The sequence below is a fragment of the Lipomyces doorenjongii genome (assembly GCF_038497915.1).
Source record: "Lipomyces doorenjongii strain NRRL Y-27504 unplaced genomic scaffold V1508scaffold_54, whole genome shotgun sequence".
Taxonomy (NCBI): Eukaryota; Fungi; Ascomycota; class Lipomycetes; order Lipomycetales; family Lipomycetaceae; genus Lipomyces; species Lipomyces doorenjongii.
The window spans coordinates 75,683-98,400 of NW_027118121.1; the positions used below are offsets into that span (position 1 = coordinate 75,683).

At 50.0% G+C, this 22,718-nt stretch overlaps 11 protein-coding genes and 1 non-coding gene across 12 annotated transcripts; 6 read left to right on the plus strand and 6 right to left on the minus strand.

Annotated features, from left to right (window-relative positions):
• Positions 1-71: 71 nt before the first annotated feature.
• On the plus strand, positions 72-1,612 carry V1508DRAFT_423014 (uncharacterized protein). Its single transcript, XM_066941108.1, has 2 exons — positions 72-317; positions 365-1,612. The coding sequence occupies exons 1-2, from the start codon at positions 176-178 to the stop codon at positions 1,297-1,299; spliced, it is 1,077 nt and encodes a 358-aa protein (XP_066794004.1). The 5' UTR covers positions 72-175; the 3' UTR covers positions 1,300-1,612.
• V1508DRAFT_423015 (cyclin-like protein) lies at positions 1,235-2,503 on the minus strand. Its single transcript, XM_066941109.1, has one exon. The coding sequence runs from the start codon at positions 2,310-2,312 to the stop codon at positions 1,386-1,388; it is 927 nt and encodes a 308-aa protein (XP_066794005.1). The 5' UTR covers positions 2,313-2,503; the 3' UTR covers positions 1,235-1,385.
• Positions 2,128-2,806, plus strand: V1508DRAFT_423016 (uncharacterized protein). Its single transcript, XM_066941110.1, has 2 exons — positions 2,128-2,208; positions 2,281-2,806. Exon 2 carries the CDS (start codon positions 2,363-2,365, stop codon positions 2,663-2,665), a length of 303 nt encoding a protein of 100 aa, XP_066794006.1. The 5' UTR covers positions 2,128-2,208; positions 2,281-2,362; the 3' UTR covers positions 2,666-2,806.
• V1508DRAFT_463547 (uncharacterized protein) lies at positions 2,730-4,328 on the minus strand. Its single transcript, XM_066942871.1, has 2 exons — positions 3,961-4,328; positions 2,730-3,903 (listed from the first exon to the last, which is right to left on the minus strand). The coding sequence occupies exons 1-2, from the start codon at positions 4,311-4,313 to the stop codon at positions 2,775-2,777; spliced, it is 1,482 nt and encodes a 493-aa protein (XP_066794007.1). The 5' UTR covers positions 4,314-4,328; the 3' UTR covers positions 2,730-2,774.
• A 99-nt stretch (positions 4,329-4,427) lies between these two features.
• V1508DRAFT_423021 (kinase-like domain-containing protein) lies at positions 4,428-6,628 on the minus strand. The gene is made up of 2 exons (XM_066941111.1): positions 4,955-6,628; positions 4,428-4,898 (listed from the first exon to the last, which is right to left on the minus strand). Exons 1-2 carry the CDS (start codon positions 6,398-6,400, stop codon positions 4,824-4,826), a joined length of 1,521 nt encoding a protein of 506 aa, XP_066794008.1. The 5' UTR covers positions 6,401-6,628; the 3' UTR covers positions 4,428-4,823.
• Positions 6,629-6,637: 9 nt separating this feature from the next.
• Positions 6,638-11,234, plus strand: V1508DRAFT_423022 (SH2 domain-containing protein). The gene is made up of 3 exons (XM_066941112.1): positions 6,638-6,897; positions 6,978-7,199; positions 7,250-11,234. Exons 1-3 carry the CDS (start codon positions 6,688-6,690, stop codon positions 11,150-11,152), a joined length of 4,335 nt encoding a protein of 1,444 aa, XP_066794009.1. The 5' UTR covers positions 6,638-6,687; the 3' UTR covers positions 11,153-11,234.
• Positions 11,184-12,346, minus strand: V1508DRAFT_463550 (flavoprotein-like protein). Its single transcript, XM_066942872.1, has 2 exons — positions 12,199-12,346; positions 11,184-12,144 (listed from the first exon to the last, which is right to left on the minus strand). Exons 1-2 carry the CDS (start codon positions 12,214-12,216, stop codon positions 11,554-11,556), a joined length of 609 nt encoding a protein of 202 aa, XP_066794010.1. The 5' UTR covers positions 12,217-12,346; the 3' UTR covers positions 11,184-11,553.
• A 680-nt stretch (positions 12,347-13,026) lies between these two features.
• Positions 13,027-13,721, plus strand: V1508DRAFT_450544 (flavoprotein-like protein; the record flags this gene model as incomplete). The annotated part of the gene is made up of 1 exon (XM_066942488.1): positions 13,027-13,721. The coding sequence occupies one exon, from the start codon at positions 13,027-13,029 to the stop codon at positions 13,627-13,629; it is 603 nt and encodes a 200-aa protein (XP_066794011.1). The 3' UTR covers positions 13,630-13,721.
• A 1,000-nt stretch (positions 13,722-14,721) lies between these two features.
• Positions 14,722-15,540, plus strand: V1508DRAFT_463551 (flavoprotein-like protein; the record flags this gene model as incomplete). The annotated part of the gene is made up of 1 exon (XM_066942873.1): positions 14,722-15,540. One exon carries the CDS (start codon positions 14,722-14,724, stop codon positions 15,322-15,324), a length of 603 nt encoding a protein of 200 aa, XP_066794012.1. The 3' UTR covers positions 15,325-15,540.
• Positions 15,541-15,944: 404 nt separating this feature from the next.
• V1508DRAFT_358767 (uncharacterized protein) lies at positions 15,945-17,658 on the plus strand (the record flags this gene model as incomplete). Its single annotated transcript, XM_066937079.1, has 2 exons — positions 15,945-16,227; positions 16,283-17,658. The coding sequence occupies 2 exons, from the start codon at positions 15,945-15,947 to the stop codon at positions 17,656-17,658; spliced, it is 1,659 nt and encodes a 552-aa protein (XP_066794013.1).
• A 180-nt stretch (positions 17,659-17,838) lies between these two features.
• On the minus strand, positions 17,839-21,183 carry V1508DRAFT_423029 (cation transport protein-domain-containing protein). Its single transcript, XM_066941113.1, has 4 exons — positions 20,984-21,183; positions 20,331-20,927; positions 18,291-20,278; positions 17,839-18,195 (listed from the first exon to the last, which is right to left on the minus strand). Exons 1-4 carry the CDS (start codon positions 21,060-21,062, stop codon positions 18,001-18,003), a joined length of 2,859 nt encoding a protein of 952 aa, XP_066794014.1. The 5' UTR covers positions 21,063-21,183; the 3' UTR covers positions 17,839-18,000.
• A 392-nt stretch (positions 21,184-21,575) lies between these two features.
• Positions 21,576-21,649, minus strand: V1508DRAFT_t76. Its single transcript has one exon. It is a non-coding gene; the product is annotated as a tRNA-Val (tRNA).
• Between the last annotated feature and the right edge of the window lie 1,069 nt (positions 21,650-22,718).

Consider the following 22,718-nt stretch of genomic DNA (forward strand, 5'->3'; position numbering starts at 1 on the left):
AGCTATGTATAGTCAAGTACAAAATGTAAGAACCATAACTATAACACTCGAATCTTATCTGTAAGTGTACTATCATATTCCGAATCTCATCCGTCGCTCGAATGTAACATTATTTACCGCAGTTCATAGATCAGACGCAGCTATTGCTTATATACAATTGACTCAAAGTGTCACCATGGCTACGGCCACAGAAACGCGGTCTTCTCTCGTGCTTCGTAACGAGGCGTACAGCACAGATCTCACGATCGGTCTTCATCCGTTAGCAATTCTCAACATTTCAGACTTTTACACTCGCGCACATTTATCCCGAACGGATTGTGAGTTTATTGCTTGCCTATCAGAAGAAATTGCTAACCTAATGCAGTGCTTGGCGGTCTAATCGGCAAACAAACAGGGAGAGACGTGTCGATCGAACAAACATTTGAGTTCAGATTAACAGACGGCCAAATCGACGAAGATGTTCTCAGCAAGAAACTTGCACAGTTTAAGGCATGTTTCGAAGATCTGGATTTTGTCGGATGGTTTTATATCCCCTTACAGTTGCCCTTTGAGCCTGTGGAAGAGCTCTTACCCGTGCATCAATATCTCGCCAAATTTCACAATGACACACCACCGCTTCTGTTGATTTTGAATCCGAGCGCGGAAGCAGTACTGAACACGCAGAGGCTACCGATAGCAATATACGAGACATTGTTTAATGAGAATGGCAAGCCGCAGTTTGTGGAGGTACAGCACCGGATCGACAGTTCCGAAGCCGAACATATCGGTGTGTTGTACGTGGCGAAGCAGGACGCTGTTGTAAGTGCTGAGAAGAAGGATATAGTTGAGAGCTCGTCGGGAGGGCGCAGCAAAGCAAAAGAAAAGGCGAAGAAAGATGACGTGGCTGACAGTACGATGAGCGGTAATGCGGAAGAGGTTGTCTCTCAACTGAATAGTCAAGCCAACGCGGTGAAGATGTTACATTCTCGACTGCAGATTTTGCAGCAGTATTTGGATCATGTTCGGTCTTTGCCTGAGGATGCCGTTACTGTTGCGGACTTCGAGATTTTAAGGCAAATTGATGGATTAGTGGGACGTTTGAGCACCGAGAACTTGGCGGATGTGGCACAAGGACAGCAGATTGACGGGCTTTTGGCTGGATTATTAGGATTGGTCACGAAGGGTGTGAAGTATGGCGTTGAATTAAATGCGAAGCGGCAAATATTGGATGTCCAGAGGGGTCCTGCAACTGGTGGTGGTAGTACTGGGCCCCCTGTCATGACTGAAAGAATGAGTCGGTATTTGGAGGGCATGAAGTGATGGACAGACACGTGATACTGTAAAATATGTGTTCATCGTAAAGGTTTGAGTCTCGAATACACAACTCACAGCCATGGTACACATATTTACCAAGACGACAAAGAAGCTTCCTCTAGTACCCTTTCCTTGACATCTTCAATCGTCAGTGTAGGTTCTCGTCCTGATACTACGCGATCCCGCTCGCGAATTGCAATATTCCTCCCTTCCCTTAATAACAGCACTACATGTCCCATATCCTCTGTATCGACGTCAAAAGCTTCCCACCATTTCTCTCCATCCAACAACTCCACATCTGCCTCACGTGCTGCCAGCCATATCGCGGTAGCTGCAATAACGTTCGGTTGGTGCAAAATACATATTTTCGTCTTCATTGTATCATTGATGTAATTCCACGCCCTTTGCGCAATGATCTTCTGCCGTTCATTGTCGACGTTCATAGCGACCAGATATTCGAAGCACAGAGTATACGGTGTGACAACATGCATATCAAACGCCAGTGTAGTCAATATCCGCAATTCCCAGTGATCCAACGTCTCTGTGTTGGCGTGTGAGTACTTCCGTTTTGGAATTCGTTTCCCACCGACCGCCAACGGATCGTCACTGGCCATATCAACGGCAGCCAGAATGGCGCTGGGCCTCACCGGAATTTCACAAGTTTTGGAAGCGATATAAAGACATGCTGCAACGGTATCGCGTATTGAAGATTCTAAAAATCCTGCCAGGAGGTGGAATCTGTGGAAAATGATCGCGGAGGCTGCGATTGCTGGTGCTGGGATGTTCAAAATTGCGCCCCCGATCTGAGTGAGACTGCCACCAAGGTAATGGAGAGATGACACTAGTGACAGAGTTAGACCGCGAGTCTGTGATTCTTGAAGTTGAGAAGGCGTCGCGAGGGCATTTGTCAGTCGGGTCAGTTTTACCCGCTTGTGATGGTCCATGATGATTGTTGATGTCAGGAGTTCACGCGCTAACAGATCAAAGTTGACCTCATCGGTTTCATCCCAAATTTCCATTCCTGCACTGCACCCTCACACATCAAAATTCATCGCAACAAAGCAGCACAATGGTCACCACGAATTTTCCATTACCTTGGAATAATGCACCAAGGACACAAGAATTCGAAGACTGTCTCGCATGCAGGCTTACTTCAGCCACGTTATTCACCAGCTTGGGCGCGTATTTGCTTCTACGGAAACGATTTCGAGATCCCACAAGTGATTTCTACAAGAACGTCAAACGAGAAAACGTCAAATTCGTCTTCAGGAGTGTTAAATTTGGCGGATTACTGTGCATCGCTGTTGGAGTGTTACGGGCTGGAGATGGCGTGTTATGGCGGAAGGACAAGCCATCGCTGCAGCTTAAATAGATGTAAGATTTAACCACCATCAATCTCAGGGAATTATTCCTACATGATCTGGACAATGTGTTTTCCTGTATATACGCGCTCTTTATTTGTCTATATTGTATAATAGTTATCATCGCTTGACTCTGATTTTAATCTCTGAACCGTCCTCAACGCCATAGAACTCTATCTCACGTAAACTATCCTCAAATATCAGCTCTGTCCCATCATCATCTATTAGCGCTAATTCGACAAATGCTGCGGGTATTTGATACCACTTTGCTACTAAAATCTTAAGCTTCTGTACTGTCAAACCACGAGGTACTTTTCTACTCTTCTCTTCACTGTCAATGAGAAAGACAATTCCCACTACGCTTGACCTCCTACCCGCCTCGGAATTCACCGGCGGGCCGTAAATATCGCAAAGTTGTTTCCACCTTGGACAATCCAGATCAAATTCGGCGACTTGTCTCTTCGCGACTTTCGCCATGAAAAAAATCTCGGCATTCATGCGCTCTTTCTCATCGATTTTCGCGCCATTAAGGGCAGTCAAGCTGGCCCATCGCGCAATAACAGCAAGCTGCACGTCGTCATATGCGAGACCATCCATGAATGGGTTCCATTGTATTGTCACGTCTGTTATGGTGGTGAATTGAGAAGCTAGAGTGTCAACGTCTTTCCATGTTTTTAGATTGTTGTGGCGGAGGTCTAAGGCTTTGAGACTCGGCGTATGCTCTGTCCATGATGTTGCTTGTATTTCGCTTATTGAGTTGTGGGATACATTGAGCGATGTTATACGCAATGTAGCACCATCCGGGAACTTGAGGGACGGGATTGTTGTGAATTGGTTGTAGGATAAATCTAATGATTCGAGAGACCTCCATGTCACACTGAAGTATATATCTGCAGAAGCGAGGTAGTTCCTGGCTAGACAGCATTCTCGTGCTGCTGGAAACAATTTCGGAAGTCTGGAGATTGATTCCAGCGGGATCAGCGTTGACGCGAGCGAAATGACTTGTATATTCAGGAACGCATGCTCATATTTCTCGGGAAGCTCCCACGATATAATTCGATTTCCGTTAAGTCGTAACAGCTGCAGTCTAGGCAGTTGAACGGTAATCTTGGCGACGTCGACTAAATGGTCAAATAAATTACAGGAGAGATCCAGATCCTGGATAGAGGGACAGAAGGAACATAACCCATCGGATGGATATGCGATACATTGACGATATAGAGCTACCAGACCTAGCTTATCTAGCTGTCTACCTCACTTCTCAGCATTTAGATTTCATAAGAAGGGTGTATAATTCCAAACTCACGCCTGTAATTTCCGGATCTTGTCAAAGCCAACTCGTTCAGCGACCTTGTTGCCAAAGGTAATGTCAACCTTCTCCAATTCATCCACCTTGTCCGGTGCATACCGCTCCTTTAATGCCTCCAAAAATGATCGCTTCTTGTCAAATTTGCGCCCGGCTTTCACAAACGTCGCGCTATTTGGCACCGAAGTCTCAAAGTACGCGACGCCATTATGGGAGCCGGAATGCTTGCCCCGCGTTTCTTCGTCCCATTCTATGCCGAGCGCAATTGTGTTCGGCCATACGGTTAGTGGACCACGGTAACGGAGTGTGCCGAGGTGGGATTGAAGGGAGATGCGTGTAGGAATGGTATCCATTGTCAATCATCGGGCTTGCCTTGAGAATTGCACGCGGTCTTGGATCTTCACCACCCGCAACCCGACCCCCTGAATTTTACTTCGATCTTTAGGCAAGTTTATTGCACAGACGAATAAGCATCCAAGATCTCGATTCTAATCATTAGGTTTCTAATATACAAATATGGGACCTGACAGTGTAAACCAAATACAAATATACGGCATGATTCAAATCAAACGTCAGCTTGTCATGACACTCGCTGCCAAAAATCCCCAGCCTTGACAATTACGCGACAACAAAAACGAGACATCATTGAGATAAATATCGCACAATCATGTAGAATTTCGTGACAACTTCAATATGCAGAACAAGTATACTAAATAAAAACAGACGTCGATAACGACAAATTAACCGATGAATAATGAGGTCAACCAAAACCAATGACAAATATCCTTCCTAGATTAACCAGTAACATTTTAAAAGCCAGACGTAAATTTATATAAGCCAAAACTATATACTAGATGAAAAGTTTAGTCGAGAGTGCTCCTTGCCCACTTTTCCGTATCTACATTCATTTTCTTGGCTTGCAAGATAAAGGAGTCGGTCTATAGGTGTCAGTTTTATCCGATAATACTACTTAAAACTGCATCGGACGACTCACTAAAAGATCTTGTGGAGTTGGCCGAGCGTCGACATCCTTTATGAGACATCTACCAATGCATGCTCTAAGATCTGCGCTGAAATCGCCTTCTTCAGGAAGCGTAGGGGCAGGTTCGTTGACAATCTGTTGTAAGAGATCCAAAATACTGAGGGGCGATGAATCATCTTTGGCAAACGGGAAATGTCCTATGGCGAGTTCGAGCAGCATCAAACCAAGGGACCACACGTCACTCTTGACCGAATATGCCGCACCCTGGATACGTTCCGGAGACATATACGTCGACGTGCCCACGAATGTATCTGCGATGGAATTGATCAGTTCGCCTGAAACGCCAAAATCACACAGCTTGATTTGCCCATGTGAGTTCACGAGGACGTTCGAGGGCTTTACGTCTCTGTGAATGATGCGATTCAAGTTGTACAGATACGTCAACCCCTCAACGACAGCTTCAGTGATTTTGCCGAGAATATTTTCTTTGAGCGGCCCCATTTTCTTTAGTATACGATCTAGGGAAAGACAGTCCATGTACTCCATGCACATGATTACATCGCCCTCATTTACAAACGCGCCGTAAAATGAAACGATATACCGGCTTTGGCACTCATGCATGATATGCAGTTCTCGCACAATCTGCTTCCGAACGGCGGGCTTGGCTTCGATGTGTATCACCTTCTTCGCCATCAATGTCTTAGTTGGCAGATGCACGACTTTGGACACCGTGCCTCCGTTTCCGGCGCCGAGCTCTACCAGCGTCTTGAGATCCTCTGTGCGCAGATCGAGTCTGAATTCGACGCCAACTTCTAGAGTAGCCAGTTGCTGGACAAGATTGTTGTGGTAATACAGCTCGGCTGGACCGCCAGGGACCTGTGCATCTCCGAGCGATGCAAGAGGCAGATCGTGCTGAGACCGCGAACCGATGCGATTGGTGACTGCGTTCAAACTGGATGTGGAGAGTGACGTTGCACTAGTGGACCGAGACGGGATCAAGCCATCGAGGGACACGGGCGTTTGGGGTTGCGATGCGGTTGCGGCGGTCGGGAGGGAGAGTTGTTTGAAATTTCGGCGCTTGAGGGATTTCGTGCCCGGGATGGCCGATGCCTGGATCGGCGGGGCAGACCCAGGCGCGTTTGTCGATGAGTTCTCGGATGAAGCGAACGGCGAATCAAAGGCGGACGCAGGTGGGGGAGTATTTGAACCAGAGCCGGGCGAATCGTAGCGGTCTGCGCGTGTGGCATGGCTGACTCGGGGCGCGGTGGTTGACTGCGTCGACGCGAGCGGGTATACGAGCGGCACTGAAACAGGGATCTGGACCGGGGCCTGGACAATTGACGAGACTCTGCGGGGGCGCGCAAAGGGTGACGGCCGCGATTGAGACTGGCTCGGCGGCGGGTGTTGTGAAGAGGATGTGGTGTGCGACGGTGGTGCCGGTGAAAGAGGCAGCGGCATTGTTGAGCTGCTCGAGAGCTGTTCGGCAGCCGTAGTTTGTATTCTATAGTCGAAGGCGAGTCGAAAGTATACGTGTATGTTATCTCTATATACGTTGATGTACCTCTGCTGAACAGTAATTACCTGAGGTGTGTTCGAACGTCGCCGGGGAACTGCGTGCTCAGACCAGCGCCAATAAGCTCATTTAGCGTATGTATTATCACGACCTCACCGAAGCTAGCCACTCCTCCAAATGTCGTCCACCATCACCGTAAAAGCAGCAACAACTCAATCTGCGTGATCCCACTATGAGCGATTTCGTCGACCGTACCGCCCAGCTCGACAAGAACGGTGAAGACGACGACAGCCCGCGCGCGTCTGACGACGAACTCTACGGTGGCGCTGACCACAGCACCCACAAGTCGCGAAGACGCGATAGAAGCGACAATGATGATGAAGGCAGTGCAGAAGACTCCTCTGATGAAGACGAAGAGGACGACGAGGAGGAAATAGCGAAGGTACGATGGTGTGGGAGCCGGTGATTCTGGATCTAGCCATACGTTTACTGTAAACTTATGCTGACATTGGATTTGCTCAGGTTCGTGAGGGATTCATCGTGGATGACGACGGAGAAGAAGATGAAGACATGTCGGACGGCGAACAAGAACGCCGGCGTCGGCGCAGGCGCAAGCGCAGAAGAAAGGAAATGTCCGAAGGTACAGACGGATTGTCCCGCCACCGCGACATTGAGGAACTGGACGAGGAAGATCTCGATCTCGTCATGGAAAACACTGGCATGAACGTCCGGCGAGAAGAAGAGGTAAATTAGTTGAGTTGCGCTTCACTGGATCAATTGATTAATCCTTATAGCGTTCGTCTAAACGGCAAAGACGAATCGAAGAAGGGCTGACTGACATTTTCTCTGACGAAGAGAAAGAAGACGACGAATTTCAGCAGGCGCCGCGTCGCACGGTCATGGACGAATTCGAGGGTTTCATTGAAGAAGATGAATTTTCCGATGAGGAGCAACAGCAACAAATGCTGGCAGACTCTAGAAAGTTGTCGAAGGTTGGCCGAGGACCAGCAGCAATTCCAGGCGTCGACGAAGAACAACTGGGCGAGATCTTTGAAATTTTCGGTGATGGCGAGGAATATGCTTGGGCGCTTGAGGCAGAAGAAATTGAGGCGGCGGACGAATATGACGAGGAAAAGCCGCTGACTGAACTCAAGGATGTGTTCGAACCTAGCGAGCTCGCTGAGCGTATGCTTACCGATGAAGACAATGCAATCCGCGCAAAAGATGAGCCAGAACGATTCCAGATCATGCGGAAAGCATTCGCAACGTATGAGCTTAGTGAAGAGGAATACGCGCTTGAAGAGAATTGGCTGGTCTCGGAAATGGTTTTCCGCAAGGCAAAATGGCTTACAGATCATCCCCAATTAGACGGACCGCTTAGAAGGGCCATCAGAAAGGTACTCGAGTTTCTGGTCAAGGATCAACTGGAGGTGCCGTTTATCTGGCAGCACAGACGCGATTATCTCTTGCACGAGCACGTCCGTGACGGTGCGGCAGCTGCATCAGATGAATTTTCAGCGGAGTCACTGCTTCTTCAAGATGATCTGTGGATAATATTACAGCTTGACGTCAAATTCCATTCGATAGTGGAAAAGAAGCACAGTGTCGATAGATTGTTGAAGACGCTCGGCGTGAAAGACGGCGTGTTTGATGATTTCCTGACACACGCGGAGACATTACAAGACTACCAAGACTGCTGGGATTACCTACAATTCCGCTACTCTGCTCGTATCAAGGATATTGCTGTGACACAGCCGAATGGCCATACGGAAGCAGAAGATGGCGAAACAAACGGCGACGGCGCGACTATACATACGTTCGCCAAACGTCCAAACTCACGGTACGCATTATTTGAGCGCATCCGCTCGGGAAATGTGTACAACCTTGTGCATGCGTTCGGAATCACAGCCGACCAGTTTGGTCTCAATTTTGCTGAAGACCAGAAGTTGCATTTCACAGACGACCCGTCAGATTTCCCACTGGATCTCGCGGATAAATGTACACAAGCAGAACCTCAGACTCTTGAACCTCCATTGTATGAAGACTCCGAGGCAGCATTTAATGCAGCCAAAGGAATGTTTGCAGAAGAAATTTTCCACGACCTGCAGACCAGGAACTTTCTCCGCAAGAAGATCATTCGCGCACTCGTGCGTCTCAATATATATGCGACGGCTAAAGGAAAGAAGATGATCGACGAGACGCATCCATTTTATCATTTCAAATATGCGCGGAACTTGGAAATTAAGGATATTCTCGACGACCCGGAGACGTTCCTGGAGATACTGCAGGCTGAATCACAAGGGCTAGTTGATATTCGGTTCAAGTTATTCAAGTTCGAGGCCTTTTTCAATAAAGTGCTTCAGAATTTCTTGTCAGACAATGTTTCCGATATCGCGACTGCGTGGAATAACGAGCGCAAGAGTGTTTTGAGGATGGCGATGGACAAGCTCGTGTTACTCATGTGCCGCGAAATTCGTGAAGATCTGCGTACACAGTGCCAGACAGCTGTTGCGATGAAATGCCGGGCAGCGTTGCTGCAGCGGCTGGATCAAGCGCCATATAGACCTGTGGGATTCGAACTTGGTACTACGCCGAGGGTCCTTGCTGTTTCGAACGGCATGGGCGAACCCGGTAAAGATGCCACTGTGAGTGTGTTCTTAGACGACCAAGGTCGCGTTCTGGAGACTATGAAGCTCGGTGACGTGCGGGATGAAGCTTTCAAAACGAATTTAGTTGAGATCGTCAAGCGACGCAGGCCTGACGTGATCGGCATCGCAGGCTTTACTGTCGCGTCGAACCGACTGCGTAAAGAGATCTTGGACGTCATTGCGAATGAGAACTTGAATGTCTCGGCCGATGATGACAGCGGAAAAGAAGAGCCGATTCCCCTGTTGTGGGTCAATGACGAGGTTGCCAGGTTATACCAGAACTCGCCTCGTGCGACGGAGGAGTTTGCTGAGTTGGCGCCGTTGGCGAGATACTGTATTGCTCTGGCGCGATACATGCAGTCGCCCCTGCTAGAGTACGCTGCTATGGGCCCGGGCATCGTATCGATTGAGTTCCACAGATTGCAAAAGCTGCTGCCGCAAGATATATTGCGCGAGATGCTTGAATCCGCGTTCATTGATATGGTGAACCTTGTCGGCGTTGATATCAATGAGGCGATTAAAATTCCGTACATTGCCAACATGCTCCAGTACGTGTCTGGGTTAGGCCCACGAAAGGCGTCAGGCATGTTGAAAGCAATTGCTGCCGGCGGAATTGGATACTTGAACGATCGATATGAACTGGTGACGAAACACATTGCGGGCAAGAATATTTTCATGAACTGTGCGTCATTTTTGCGGATTCCGTGGGAACAACAGGATGCCGCGACTGCTGCGTACCGAAACTCTGAGATGACTGAGATTTTGGACTCGACGAGAATCCACCCGGAGGATTATGAATTGGCGCGCAAGATGGCGGCTGACGCGTTGGAGCTAGATGAGGAGGATCTAGTGGATCTTGATAATCAGGGCGGAGTCGTGGCGCAGCTGATGGACGATGATCCGGAGAAGTTAAATGAGTTGATTCTGGAAGAGTACGCGGAGGAGCTGCTCAAGAACTTTAATCAGCGGAAGCGCGCGACATTGGAGATGATCAAGGAGGAGTTGCAGGTGCACTACGAGGAGTTAAGGAAGCCGTTTAAGTTGCTTTCGGAAGAGCAGGTTTTTACAATGTTGACCGGCGAGACGGAGGAGACGCTGGCACAGGGAATGGTTGTGCCCGTGAATATCCGGAAAGTAGCGGACAGGTATCTTGTTGCGCGGCTGGCGTGTGGCATCGATGGGAACGTCACGGCGATGGAGATGACGAGCCGGACAGACATGCCGTATCCTTCTGCGCTCTTTTATTACGGACAGACAGTGCGTGCGCTGGTCAAGCACGTCAACTACGGCACGTTCCAAGCCGAGCTGAGTCTTGTTGAGGAAGCGGTCGAGGACGCATTAAAACATCCCGTGTTGCCGTATGCTAAGAAAGAGCGAGAACGAGACAAGTGGGATGAATACGAGGAGGACCGGGACCGTGCCTCGTTTGCGGAGCATCGGGAGAAAGAGCAGCGGGCGGCAAGAGTGATCAAGCACAGGCTGTTCAAGCCCTTTAGCGCCAAACAGGCGGAGGACTACCTTGCGCCAATGCAGCGTGGGGATCTCGTGATTCGGCCGTCGTCAAAGGGATTCGACCACATTGCGATCACGTGGAAAGTTGCGGAAGGCGTTTATCAGCACCTTGCTGTGTTGGAGCTCGAGAAGGAGAACGATTATTCTCTGGGAAAGGCATTGAGAGTCGCCGACAGCAAGTACTCAGATCTCGATGAGTTGATTTTCATGCACGTGCAGGCTATGGCGCGTAAAGTCGACGAAATGATGAACTCTGAAAAGTTCCAAAGGGGCACGAAAGAAGACGTCGAGCGATGGCTTACAACGTACACTGAAGCTAACCCGCGGCGATCCAACTACGCGTTATGTCTTGACACGAAGAATCCCGGGTATTTCTGCTTGTGTTTTAAGGCTGGGTTGAACTCGAAGCTCGTGATGTGGCCGGTGAAGGTTATTCCGAACGGGTATCAGTTGCTGAATGCGATTTATCCGGATGTGCAGCAATTATGTAACGGCTTCAAGATGCAGTATGCTGCGAAGATGCAAAGGAAGAGGTGAACCGACGACGCACAATTGGACTTTGTATAATGGGATTATGTATATATGTCAAAATGTAAATTAATGGATAAATGGAATGATGACGAAAATTGTCTATTCTAATCTACTGAGTAGTCTAGTTTATACAAAGAGCGAGATAGCGTTTCCCAAGGAACACCACGACATGCAACGACGGAGGAATAATACACAACGATGCCAATCCAATGCAATACAAATAAACACTCTTAAGACACAACACACCCTTTAATTCCACAGAACCCAGTATCGTCCTCAGCAGGAGGACGCGAGGAAGGGGGAGCTTGCTTGTTCGCAGGAGGCTTCGAAACGACGTCGCTAGCAGAAGATTCGGGAGTGCTCTTGACGCCCGCAACCGCGCTCTCGGGGATGGCACTGCCATCTAGTCAATTGAAAGCCTTGGCGACGATCTTGTAGAAAGACTCGCCCTGGGTCGACGCAATTTCCTTCTCAAGATCGGTTGGCTGGCGAGAGCCGTCGGGGCCCGCGAAAGTGCCGGCACCCCATGGGGATGAGCCGTGGACTTCGGTGAGGTTAGTCAACAGCGGGAAGGCAGTGGAGTATCCGAGCGGGACAAAAATCAAGCCATGGTGGGTGTAAGTCGAGAGCGCATTCAAGACCGTAACTTCCTGGCCACCGCCAGGGGTACCAGTCGACACGAACTGGCCAACGTATTTACCAGCGAGGGCACCCTTTGCCCACAGACCGCCAGTGGTATCCCAGAACGCTTTCCATTGGCCGGGGAAGTTGCCATAGCGGGTTGGCACGCCGAAGAGGAAGGCGTCATACTCAGTGAGAGTGCTGGCGCTGGCAATTGGGTAGTCGGGCTTGGGAGCCGCGTACATTTTCTTGAGAACTTCTTCAGGCAGGGTTTCGGGGATCTGGTAGATGGTCACGGAGCCACCGGCCTTCTCGATGCCAGCCTTCTCGGCTTCGGCCATTTGGGCGATGTGGCCGTACATGGAGTAGATGATAATCTGTTTTAAGAGTTAGCGATACCCTTCACCGTGCGCCAAGGGAAGCGGACATACAGCAACTTTGGGAGCCATTGTGGACGATTGAATGCAATTGAATAATTACTAGAGCGCAATTGAAGTGGGGCAATAGCTGTGTTCTGAGAAGAGTTGACAGACGGAGAATATTGGCAGGTTATATAGTGAGTGGGACCGAAGGCGCACTGGCTAAAACAAAGCTTTGAACATAAGGTTCGGGGAGGGTTTGTCAGATTTAGTCAATGATTTGACGAACTGAGAGCGGGGGCTCGTCACCAATAATCGAACCGGTGAACCCAGTGGATCTGGCCAGTTCGAACTGTATGCTAACTGTGATTGGGTAATCGCTGGTTCGAACACATAATAAGCTGGGTGAATAAAGATGACAAAGGTTTTGTCAGAAGCCAAACTCTAAACTCTAGATCAAGGCTAGGGCTCGGATAATCTCGGTGCGGCTCACATCCGAGTCGCACGGAAAACGTCGGTTATGACTTGCTGCAGTTACGTCAGCGCACACTAATGCTGTGCACTTACACCCAATCAGAACACAATGTGTGCCAAGCCCGCCTCCGCCCAGCCGCACTGCCGCTATCTCGATTTGATCATAGCCGGCATATGCCGGCAAGCGAAAAATTGCTGAACCGTTGCCAACAGGGAACACGAGCAACAGAGCATGCTACCTTCGGGCCCTTCCGGAGATCCTGAGACGAGAGGGCTCAGGAGTACTTCGTTCGTTCGTCCGCTCCGGACATCGCAGTGCGCTGATCTCAACACAAGATATAAGACTGGAGTTCTGTCGCCTGTGGCACCCATTCTCACGTAGTACTCCAACCACAACCCACTCGGCTATTCGTTTCGGTATACAGAATGGCTCCACGCGTCGCGATTATTATCTACTCCATGTACGGCCACATCGCCCAAATGGCCGAGGCCGTCAAGGTTGGTGTTGAGTCGGCTGGCGGCTTAGCGACCATCTACCAGGTTCCCGAGACCCTCTCCACTGAGATCCTAACCAAGATGCATGCGCCACCAAAAAGAGACTATCCAATCGCGTCAAATGACACGCTCACGTCCCATGACGCTTTCCTCTTGGGTATTCCGACGCGCTATGGCACATACCCTGCCCAATGGAAGAGCTTCTGGGATGCGACCGGCGGTCTGTGGGCGAAAGGAGCTTTAGTCGGCAAATCCGCCGGCATGTTCGTGTCGACCGGCACGCCTCAAGGCGGTCAAGAAACCACCGCCCTCAACTCACTCTCGGTTCTCGTGCACCACGGCATCACGTTCGTCCCGGCTGGATACCGCGCATTCGCACAGATGGCCAACTTGACCGAGGTCCATGGCGGCAGTCCTTGGGGTGCGGGCACCTACGCCGGCCCAGATGGCTCCCGCCAACCTACTGACCTCGAAAAGGAGATAGCTGAGATCCAGGGTCGCGAGTTCTACAAACATATCGAGAAGGGTTATTAGAAGGCTATTCAGAGAATTGATCAGGTGTTAGGGCTATGGCAGCTTTAATGTAAGAAATAGAGCCTCAATTTACAAATTCGCTACTTCTTCGTACAGTGTAATGTCCGTCCCATAAGGACCTGGATGCTATGACCATATCAGATGTCATTGTCACAGACATGGGATGGCAATCACAACGCTAGTAGTGTCCTGACTCCTAACTTTATTTGTGATCTGTGAGTGGGATCCCATCAGTCGACCTCCAATTCGAATGAGCCGACTATAGAACTCTGCTCCGTTGTCTACTTGTCTACTTTAGTACGGGACCTCTGTTCTTGTCGATATGAATTTACTAAGGTACACTAAAATATCCGACACGAGAGATACTGATATATGCCGACTCTGCAGGAAGCTGTAAGGCGTGGGTCATATGTGCTTGATGAATTCCCTCATTACTGCGATTCACATTGATACATGCCGTTTTGAATTAATTACTACTTATATGTTCAAACTAACGTATGTGCATTACCTGAGTACATTGTCTATCTTGTGTCGGGAAATATGACAAATCCCTTCCATCTTACGCCAGGGTCGTCGCACGAGGGTGCCGTTCAATTATGTGCCAGCCGTCCCGTCTAGTCCTATAGAACACTTCGCTGAATGGATGAAGATGGCCGGTATCATAGTAATCGGATTTGTTTTGCATTGTCGGTCAATAGCTCCTCACTCTTTCCGCCGATGCGTCTTCGACATCTTTCCAAGACGCCAGCTCTTTGCGTCGACTGTCGCCATCGTGCTTGCCGTCTTGTTCTTCGCGGCGGACCTTAGCTTTAATACGTGGCAGTGGGATTTCATAGATCCAAAAGTTGTTTGCGTGGTAGACTATGCAACCAAGGTCGAGCCACGTGGGTAATTCGTGTGTGAAGGTTTTGGTCAAAACTGAACACCACGAATGACTTGCACGCGGTTCCTGCTGAGTTTTCTGAATCGCGTTCGTCAGTATGTGACGGCACAGCGCAGATCACACCTGAATATAAGTACGTCATGCGCCCGGATGTCATGCCTGTATACACCACAACAACACTTAGTTAGCTACCGATCACCAACTACAGAATGGCTCCTCGCATCGCGATAATCATCTACTCCATGTACGGCCACATCGCCACTCTTGCCGAGGCTGAGAAAGCCGGTATCGAGAAAGCCGGTGGCACTGCGACCATCTTCCAGGTCCCGGAGACACTCTCCCCCGAGATCCTGGCTAAGATGCACGCGCCACCTAAAAAGGACTACCCCATCGCGACAAACGAGACCCTCACGTCCCATGACGCGTTCCTCTTCGGCATCCCGACGCGTTATGGCACCTATCCCGCCCAGTGGAAGACTTTCTGGGACGCAACCGGTAGTCTCTGGCTGAGCGGCGCTCTCATCGGCAAGACCGCCGGCATATTCGTGTCGACTGCCACACCTCAGGGAGGACAGGAGACCACGGCACTCAACTCGCTCTCGGTCCTAATGCACCAAGGTATCACGTTCGTCCCGGCTGGATACCGCGCATGGAACCAGATGAGCAACTTGATCGAGGTCCACGGCGGCAGTCCTTGGGGCGCGGGAACCTACGCCTCCCCGGACGCCTCCCGCAAGCCTACTCCGCTGGAGAAAGAGATTGCTGAGATCCAGGGTAGCGGATTCTTTAAGTACATCGAGAAGCTCTACTAGCTCCTAGCGAGCGAATGATTGCTGTTTTCGTCTTGAAAGATATTGATTTGGGTTTCTTCTATCGTTTAACAATTTAACGTATAAAAGAATTGGTTAATGATGTCAGCAAACGTCATTATAAGTATTTGTAGATATAACGCGCCATTTTTTATTATATTGCATATCAGCATAAGATCATCTGCGTTGGACATAGCTGTGCTGTTGAATCCAGGGTAGGGGTTTTAGATAATCAATAAGACCCTGGCTCTAAATGTGATTTGTGAGCTGGAGTTATCGATAATGGCAGGGAGTCGTCAACTGCCTCATATTATTCCGCACCGTCGCAACCATCTGCTTTAGTGCATTGCCTTCGTTCGCTCTCGGCGTGAAGTTCACTAGGATATACTAGACAATAAATACGAGAGAAACTAACATATGGTGGCTGTTCAATGGGCCGGCCAAGCCTTTGTGCGGGGCTCATCTGAGCCGATGCGCCTGTTTCTGTTGACAATCTGCGTTGCTGGACTGCAGTTCACATGGATATGTACCCCGGCGACCTATATTTTATTTACTATGTCAAGCTAACATATGTGCACGGTGTTGAGCAGTCCTACGTCAACGTCTACCTTCTATCACTCGGCATGACCAAGTCGATGCTATCCATCGTCTGGGTCGCAGGCCCGCTGTCCGGATTGATTATGCAGCCAGTCGTTGGCGTGTGGTCCGATGAGTGCACGTCGAGATACGGGCGAAGACGGCCGTTCATGGTTATCGGGTCTGTCATTGTCGGTCTGTCGCTCATGCTCATGGCTTGGACAAGGGAATTTGTGGATATCTTTGTCAAGTCTGAGCGGTGGTCACCGACTGTCACCATTGTGTTTGCCGTGTTGTCGGTTTTTGCTGCTGATTTCAGCGTGAATGCGGGTGCGTAATTTTCTTTGTCATCGGTTGGTCGCTCGGGATCCTAACCTTGGGATAGTGCAAGCTTGTTGCCGCGCCATTATCGTCGACTCGCTGCCAAAATCGAAGCAAGAGCTAGCGAACGCCTGGGCAGGAAGAATGGTTGCCGGTGGCCATCTTATCGGGTATTTTGCTGGTGTTATCAACCTGGTCGACTATTTTCCCTACCTGGGAAACACGCAGCTCAAAGTCCTCTGTGCTATCTCGTCCCTCGCGCTACTATTGTGCGTCGGCCTAACGTCCTGGGCGGTCGAAGAACGCGTCTTAATCCTCACGAACGAGGCCGACAAATCAAACTCTATCTACCATATCCTTAAAGCTCTCTTGCAGACAGGATTCCACCTCCCGACTCGTATCCGCCAGATCTTCACGGTCCAGCTGTTCGCATGGTACGGTTGGTTCACGTTTCTGTTCTATTCCTCGACCTGGGTCGGCGAAATCTTTGTACGCTACGGCAACGGCGACCTCGCCGACTCGCGCGACAGGGTAGGCGCCATCGGCCGCGTTGGCTCGCTCGCGTTGACAGTCTACTCTACCATCACCCTCATATGCTCGCTCATCCTCCCCTTCCTCATCGTGCCTCCCAATTCGGACGCACACCACGACAAGGCGACGTACGAAAGCATGCCGGACTTCATCGCGGACTTCTTGCACGCGATTGCACCGTATAGGCCAACACTGCCGACAGCCTGGGTAATCGGGCAATCCGTCTACGCTCTCGCCATGTTCGGTACCGTGTTTGTCAAGTCCGTCAAAGCTGCCACGTTCGTTGTCGGTCTCTGCGGATTTTCCTGGGCGTTGTCTTCGTGGGCGCCGTATTCGCTGCTAGCAGAGGAAATTAGAAAGCTGAGCTCCGCGACGACGATTGACGGGTATGAATCCGTTAGCCCAGAGGAGTTGCCTGTCGTGGACGAGGAGAGTATCGTTGAAGCGCCGAGACGGAGTAGACAGCTTGTGGCGACCCCGGAGCAAGGTAAAGGCTACGTAGGCGCGACACCACTTGATTCCGCGTCTTCCGCACGGTCACCAGCATCGGCACCAACAGCCGGTCCCTCCGACGTCATTCCTATTAGCGGAATCCCCTACTCGGGCGATGACATTTCGTCTTTATCCGACGAGGACGATGTCGCTGCCGACGAAGAATCCCAAGAATCCTCCGAACAAGCGGGCATATACCTCGGCCTTCACAACGTCTCTATCACCATCCCGCAATTCGTATCAACGTTCATGTCGTTCATCATCTTCTCGATCTTGGATCCCGGAAAATCAGAAGAACTGACGGGCGACGGTGACGAGGAGTCCAGGACCGGCGTCGATGCTATCGGTGTCACGTTGCGACTGGGAGGAATAACAGCACTTGTGGCCGCATACATGGCGTGGAAGCTGCGCAAGTAGCGAATGAGCTGGCGAGAGGGATGATATGAGCGCAGAATTCGCTGCAAAAGTCATGGCTCTACATATTTTGCGGGTGGTAGTTTGGATGGTTTGGTTTGATTGGATATGTTTGCGGCTTCGGTTCTGTAGAAAACAAGTTGTGTATGTTACGGTTAATTAATGGTTTGTGGAATTTAGATACCGTGAAATTAGTTTAATTACCTATTGCTGGGTCGATATTTATTTGTTTATTTCACGCTTTTAGAACGCGAACAATAATTGATGCAAAATCACGGCGAAGCCAATGCAAAATAAACTAACCAAACTTCTATTCAAAATGCGCCAGGAAACCAAAAAAAATCCTTATACCTCTCGCGTAGCCTCAAACCCAGACGTACGACCGAAAGTGCTCGTGCGCGGAATCCCCGGATTCGAACTAAGCGACACGCGCCGCTCAGCTTGCAATTCCTGCTTTATGTCCCTTTTAGCCATAGATTCGCTCGGCAAAATGATTGCTCGGTCGAGCGCATAGGGGAGGCCTCGATGGCGACCACGGATCTACAAGCCTGTCAGCTAAACACAAATCAAACCCTAGCGACATTAGAGTAGTAGACAGGAAATATAAGAAAAGAGGGAAGTAGGTGGTGGCTCACCATCATAGCGACAATTACAAGTTTACTAAGAACAGTAAACTGGGCCGAAAACGACGTAGTGGTGTTCGGATACCCCAAACTCAATCCAACAGTACCATACGCGCTCACAACCTCAAACAACACATTAAAAATACTGAAGTCAATATTGTTCGGATCTTGTAACTGCGGTCCTTCCGCTATACAAATTATAAAAAGGCCAAGGAAAAGGTACCATAGATCGAAAGATAATTGCCGACGCAGATGGTTGGATACAAAAGAATCGTTAATTTTCTTTGGTTTTCGTTTGTAGCGCGATTTGGATTTGCTAGGACGGCGAATTTTTTCGCCGTCCTCTGCATTCATAGACCGGCGCGCTTGACCACCAGCGCCAGGCACGTCGTTGTCTAGGAGTATGTCGGCTTCGCGCTCGGAATATTCATCCATCTCCTCATCTTCATCTTCTTCGCCCGGACTACCGTAGATCCCAAGCGATTGCTCCTCGTACACGTTCGTCCGGCGGACGCTGATGGCAATAGGCATGACTGAGATGTACATCATCACGAGATAACTAACCTGCACGGCGGGATGTAATTGTGACAAATCCACTACAGATAGGCCTGCCGTCCGCGTCGAAATTGCCTGGAATAATCCATCCAGGATTTTTTGGCCCGCGCTCCATGACGCGAATAATGGGTTGTCGATGTCGAGAATGATAAACAGAATCAGATCCACGCCGTTGAGAATCACGAGGACCGCAAAAAGCCACCATGTCGCGGCGGATGGGAACAGCAGCGTGAAACACCGACGCGGATGATCGAGTAAGAAGAACAATGACTCCTGCGTGGCAGAGCCATCCGGAAACATTTTCGACAATATCCAGATAATAAGCCGCAGCATACACGGAAATCCCGTGTTTCCAATGACAATCAGAAAACCCATCATTAAAAGTGGAAATACGGCTAATTGGAATTGGACCATGGACGTTGGCACTATGGTCAAACCTACATCCATAAACGCTGTTGTGGCCGAGAAGGCACCCCACCATGCCGGCTGTTGGGCGTAGCTCTCAACAACTGGGCGGTACCGACTAGAGTTTATGATCCAGGGGATCAAACTAATGTTGGCTAAAATTAAGAATCCGAAGAAATATGCCACTAGCATGACTGCTAGCGTACGCAGAGCACGGTATTCAACTCCACCTAGCTCTTCTCTCTGCTCGTCAGTGAGACCAACAAAAGTCGAGTTCCGCGCAATAGTTGGCTCGTAAGACAAGTAAGGCAGTATTCCTAATGACTTTCGCGACGTGGCCGACCGCCTTGAACTAGGCGACCCCGCTCTCTTGCCTTTCAGCGTGCGCGAAACGATCCGCTCCAAGCGATCCATCGTCGCTGACCGATTAATGAAAAATTCTCCGATCGAGTTTTCCTTTGTTAGCGATCGACCGCGGCCTATTGAACTTTCTGGTGCTTCGATGGTGATCGCGCGCTTCCTGATCTTGCCCCCGTGTTCGTCAGCGGTCTTATCTGAAGGGCTGACGATGTTAGACTTTGTAGGTCGGAGTGTGCGGTCTGTCATGTCCTCGTCCTGGTCACATGCCCGCTCTGAACCGTCAGCCGACCGCCGAATGAATCCAAAGCCTGTGGATGACCTCCGTCTTTTAAAAGGTAGGTGATGACGGACTCCGGCAATGGGGGACGCGAAATGGATTTCTGCACTCCCGCGCCGCTTCGCCTCCGCAGCCGCCTCTTGAGCCTCAAGTTCCTGCTCCCGGGGCGACTTGATGACCAGCGCGGGCCCGTGCTCGATGTTGCTGAATGACTTGCGCGGTTGGTAATTGCGTGGCGATGGGAGATCGACGAAACGAATGTCGCGATTAGCTGAACCCTGGTCTGGCTTATACGGACGCGAATGTGGACTTTGATCCCGGGCACGGGCATCATCGGAGGACGAGGACCGACGGCGACCTCGGTCTTCAGAAGAAGACGATGGGCGTTCGATCATAAGGCCCCCTACATCGATTAGCACAGTCTGTACGCCAACGACACAGTAATGATTGCGCACATTGACGGTCCGAGGTCTGCGACGACTCGCCGCTCTCTTCATTATCCGAGTCATCGCGAATAGCATGTTCGTTATCACTCTGGCAGGAGCCACTTCTCAAATGCACATTTCTGAATTGAACCGGCTCATGATCGTGGTCGGCACTCAGGTCGCTGCTTGTCCGTCGATGAGGCGACGCGCTCGTGAAACGTGTGTACCCGGGGAAATTTGCCTCCGTCATTTTAGCAGAATGCAAGATTATGATTGGCTTTCCCGCGACGCCGTTGCTCTCGATATCCGGTCCATCAACACCATAACTCCGGGCTTTTCGGAGTCGGTGATCTAGGCGGGATTTTTGGGCAATGTCCTTGAACGCTTTCTCGAACCAATACAGCCGCAGGAACACTACAAATGTGGAAATTGTGATTGGGTTCGTGAAGGCCGGGATGATATAGAGCACGACTTGCTGCCATACCGTCATATCGTTGAGGTTGACGGTGTTGAGGCCTGCTTGGGTTGATGCGCCAGCGGCGAGAAAGAGGGCGTCGATGTACTTAATGTTGCCGCCCGGATAGATCATTATTGACCCAATTATCGTGCAGGCCATGATGAATATTGCTGAAAGTGAGTTAGCTGTATGAGCATGCGATTGAACACATTGACCGATTACGAACCATGGAAGACGATGAAACGCGGCCTGAAAATCGAGTAGCCGATCCTCAAGAGAGAATCGCCAAACTGCTGGAGACCCATTGCGTCTGTGCGCAATGTGTTATTGCACGAAGGACTGGAATTGCATGTTCAGATTAAAGTAGAAATACAGCACCAGCCTGCGGTGCAAGGACTATGAGATGTGATTGGATTCGGGAAGTACAGACTGATTGATATATTTGCTACGAGGCACGATAGAGGTGTGGCTGTGTGGCTTGTTCACATAACGATGCTGCAAAGTGATCGACAGCACCGCCACGCGATGTTCTAAACAGACCCTGATTGACAATAAAATATCCATCACATGAGTTTTGATCCAATAGGTTTTCTGCTCTGAGACTGCAGTCATCTACTCATTTATAATCGCAATGCGCGAAGTTGGGTGCCTCCACTAGTTCAGCCTGCATGCATTATTGCCGCTTCTGTACAACAATAACTTTTCTGGATTATTATCAAGAATAATAATCAACGATCCGATAACTCACCTACTGTTGTCCCCGTTGCTGGCTCTGTGCAGCCAATAAAAGTAAAAATCAACTAGAACAAAAAAAAATTTGATTCGACCCAGGATCGAACTGGGGACGTTCTGCGTGTTAAGCAGATGCCATGACCAACTAGACCATCGAACCAATTGTTAAAAAAGTAAGCACAAAACCCCACAACTCTTTTGTTACCATCACGTGACCGTCATTCTGCAGTAATAAACGGCTACGGCTACGGAATGGCCAAAAATAAGGTGATATATCTGAAAATTTCAGTGGCAGTTTTGATATTGTCCCAAAATATAATGGTAGATTTATATTTTCCTTCGGCCTTGTGACTCAGAAAGGCATTCATACCGGGAAGTTAGCACAATATATGCGTTTGGGAGACGAGTGATATTCCCGCATAAGGTGTCGAAATCAGTCAGTTGTTTGCCTATGCCTACAGAACCGTCTGCCTTCGCGGTCAGTGCTCCTACTATCTACGAGACGACGAATCCAAACTTAATGCGATATGACGGCACTGTGGTGGGATTATATGATTGCCGGCAGCCACTGCCGATGCTGACAGAGCGACGCGGCTAGAACCTGCCCCAGGTGATGACGACTGACGACTGATGAGACGACCAAGGTGGATGATGTCCTTCGTTCTTGCGACGACAACGTGCACGAGACAAATCAGAGGAAGATGCCAGGGCACGGAAGACAAAAGGCAAACCAGAAGGGTTAGGGCCTCACCGGTGAGAGTCGCACAGGCTCGGATTGCGCACGTGCGTCCAAGCTCATCGCGATCTGCTGCTGGATGTCTCGAGGGCCCAACTGGATTGGTCAGGGTGCGCACGCGACCGACGCGGGGCCGGCCAATCGCAACCGGCGTCTCGAGCACACGCGAGCAGAGCGCGTGCCTTGGGACTTTCACAATCAAATCGCCTCCACGCGGCTCGACCTCTATCTGATCTCGAACGAACCCCCCAAAAAGGCACTGCACAAGTGAGTAGCCCCTCTGGTAGTAACAGATTATTGGCTGGGCCTAGGCGGGAACCGGCCAGCAGCGTGGTCAGTCGGCTGCTGCACATGCTTCATATATGATACAACATATATATATCTCTGTATACCTCTCTCCCGCTTCGCTGGTGCTTCATCACCCTTGTCATCGTCAGCAACAATGACTCAGTCCGCGTCTAGTTTGCCGTCTCCGACGTCCCCTACTGAGTGC

What these genes read in the sequence shown, in the direction of transcription:
- V1508DRAFT_423014 (XM_066941108.1), top strand. Translation starts at nt 176, where the DNA reads ATGGCTACGGCCACAGAAACGCGGTCTTCTCTCGTGCTTCGTAACGAG. An exon ending in ACATTTATCCCGAACGGATT is followed by an intron (nt 318 to 364) that starts GTGAGTTTATTG and finishes AACCTAATGCAG; the next exon opens with TGCTTGGCGGTCTAATCGGC.
- V1508DRAFT_423015 (XM_066941109.1), bottom strand. Translation starts at nt 2,312, where the DNA reads ATGGAAATTTGGGATGAAACCGATGAGGTCAACTTTGATCTGTTAGCG.
- V1508DRAFT_423016 (XM_066941110.1), top strand. Translation starts at nt 2,363, where the DNA reads ATGGTCACCACGAATTTTCCATTACCTTGGAATAATGCACCAAGGACA.
- V1508DRAFT_463547 (XM_066942871.1), bottom strand. Translation starts at nt 4,313, where the DNA reads ATGGATACCATTCCTACACGCATCTCCCTTCAATCCCACCTCGGCACA. An exon ending in AAGATCCGGAAATTACAGGC is followed by an intron (nt 3,904 to 3,960) that starts GTGAGTTTGGAA and finishes GAAGTGAGGTAG; the next exon opens with ACAGCTAGATAAGCTAGGTC.
- V1508DRAFT_423021 (XM_066941111.1), bottom strand. Translation starts at nt 6,400, where the DNA reads ATGCCGCTGCCTCTTTCACCGGCACCACCGTCGCACACCACATCCTCT. An exon ending in CAACTCCACAAGATCTTTTA is followed by an intron (nt 4,899 to 4,954) that starts GTGAGTCGTCCG and finishes TGACACCTATAG; the next exon opens with ACCGACTCCTTTATCTTGCA.
- V1508DRAFT_423022 (XM_066941112.1), top strand. Translation starts at nt 6,688, where the DNA reads ATGAGCGATTTCGTCGACCGTACCGCCCAGCTCGACAAGAACGGTGAA. An exon ending in ACGAGGAGGAAATAGCGAAG is followed by an intron (nt 6,898 to 6,977) that starts GTACGATGGTGT and finishes GGATTTGCTCAG; the next exon opens with GTTCGTGAGGGATTCATCGT. An exon ending in ACGTCCGGCGAGAAGAAGAG is followed by an intron (nt 7,200 to 7,249) that starts GTAAATTAGTTG and finishes TAATCCTTATAG; the next exon opens with CGTTCGTCTAAACGGCAAAG.
- V1508DRAFT_423029 (XM_066941113.1), bottom strand. Translation starts at nt 21,062, where the DNA reads ATGGGTCTCCAGCAGTTTGGCGATTCTCTCTTGAGGATCGGCTACTCG. An exon ending in GCGTTTCATCGTCTTCCATG is followed by an intron (nt 20,928 to 20,983) that starts GTTCGTAATCGG and finishes ACTCACTTTCAG; the next exon opens with CAATATTCATCATGGCCTGC. An exon ending in GCAGACCTCGGACCGTCAAT is followed by an intron (nt 20,279 to 20,330) that starts GTGCGCAATCAT and finishes TAATCGATGTAG; the next exon opens with GGGGCCTTATGATCGAACGC.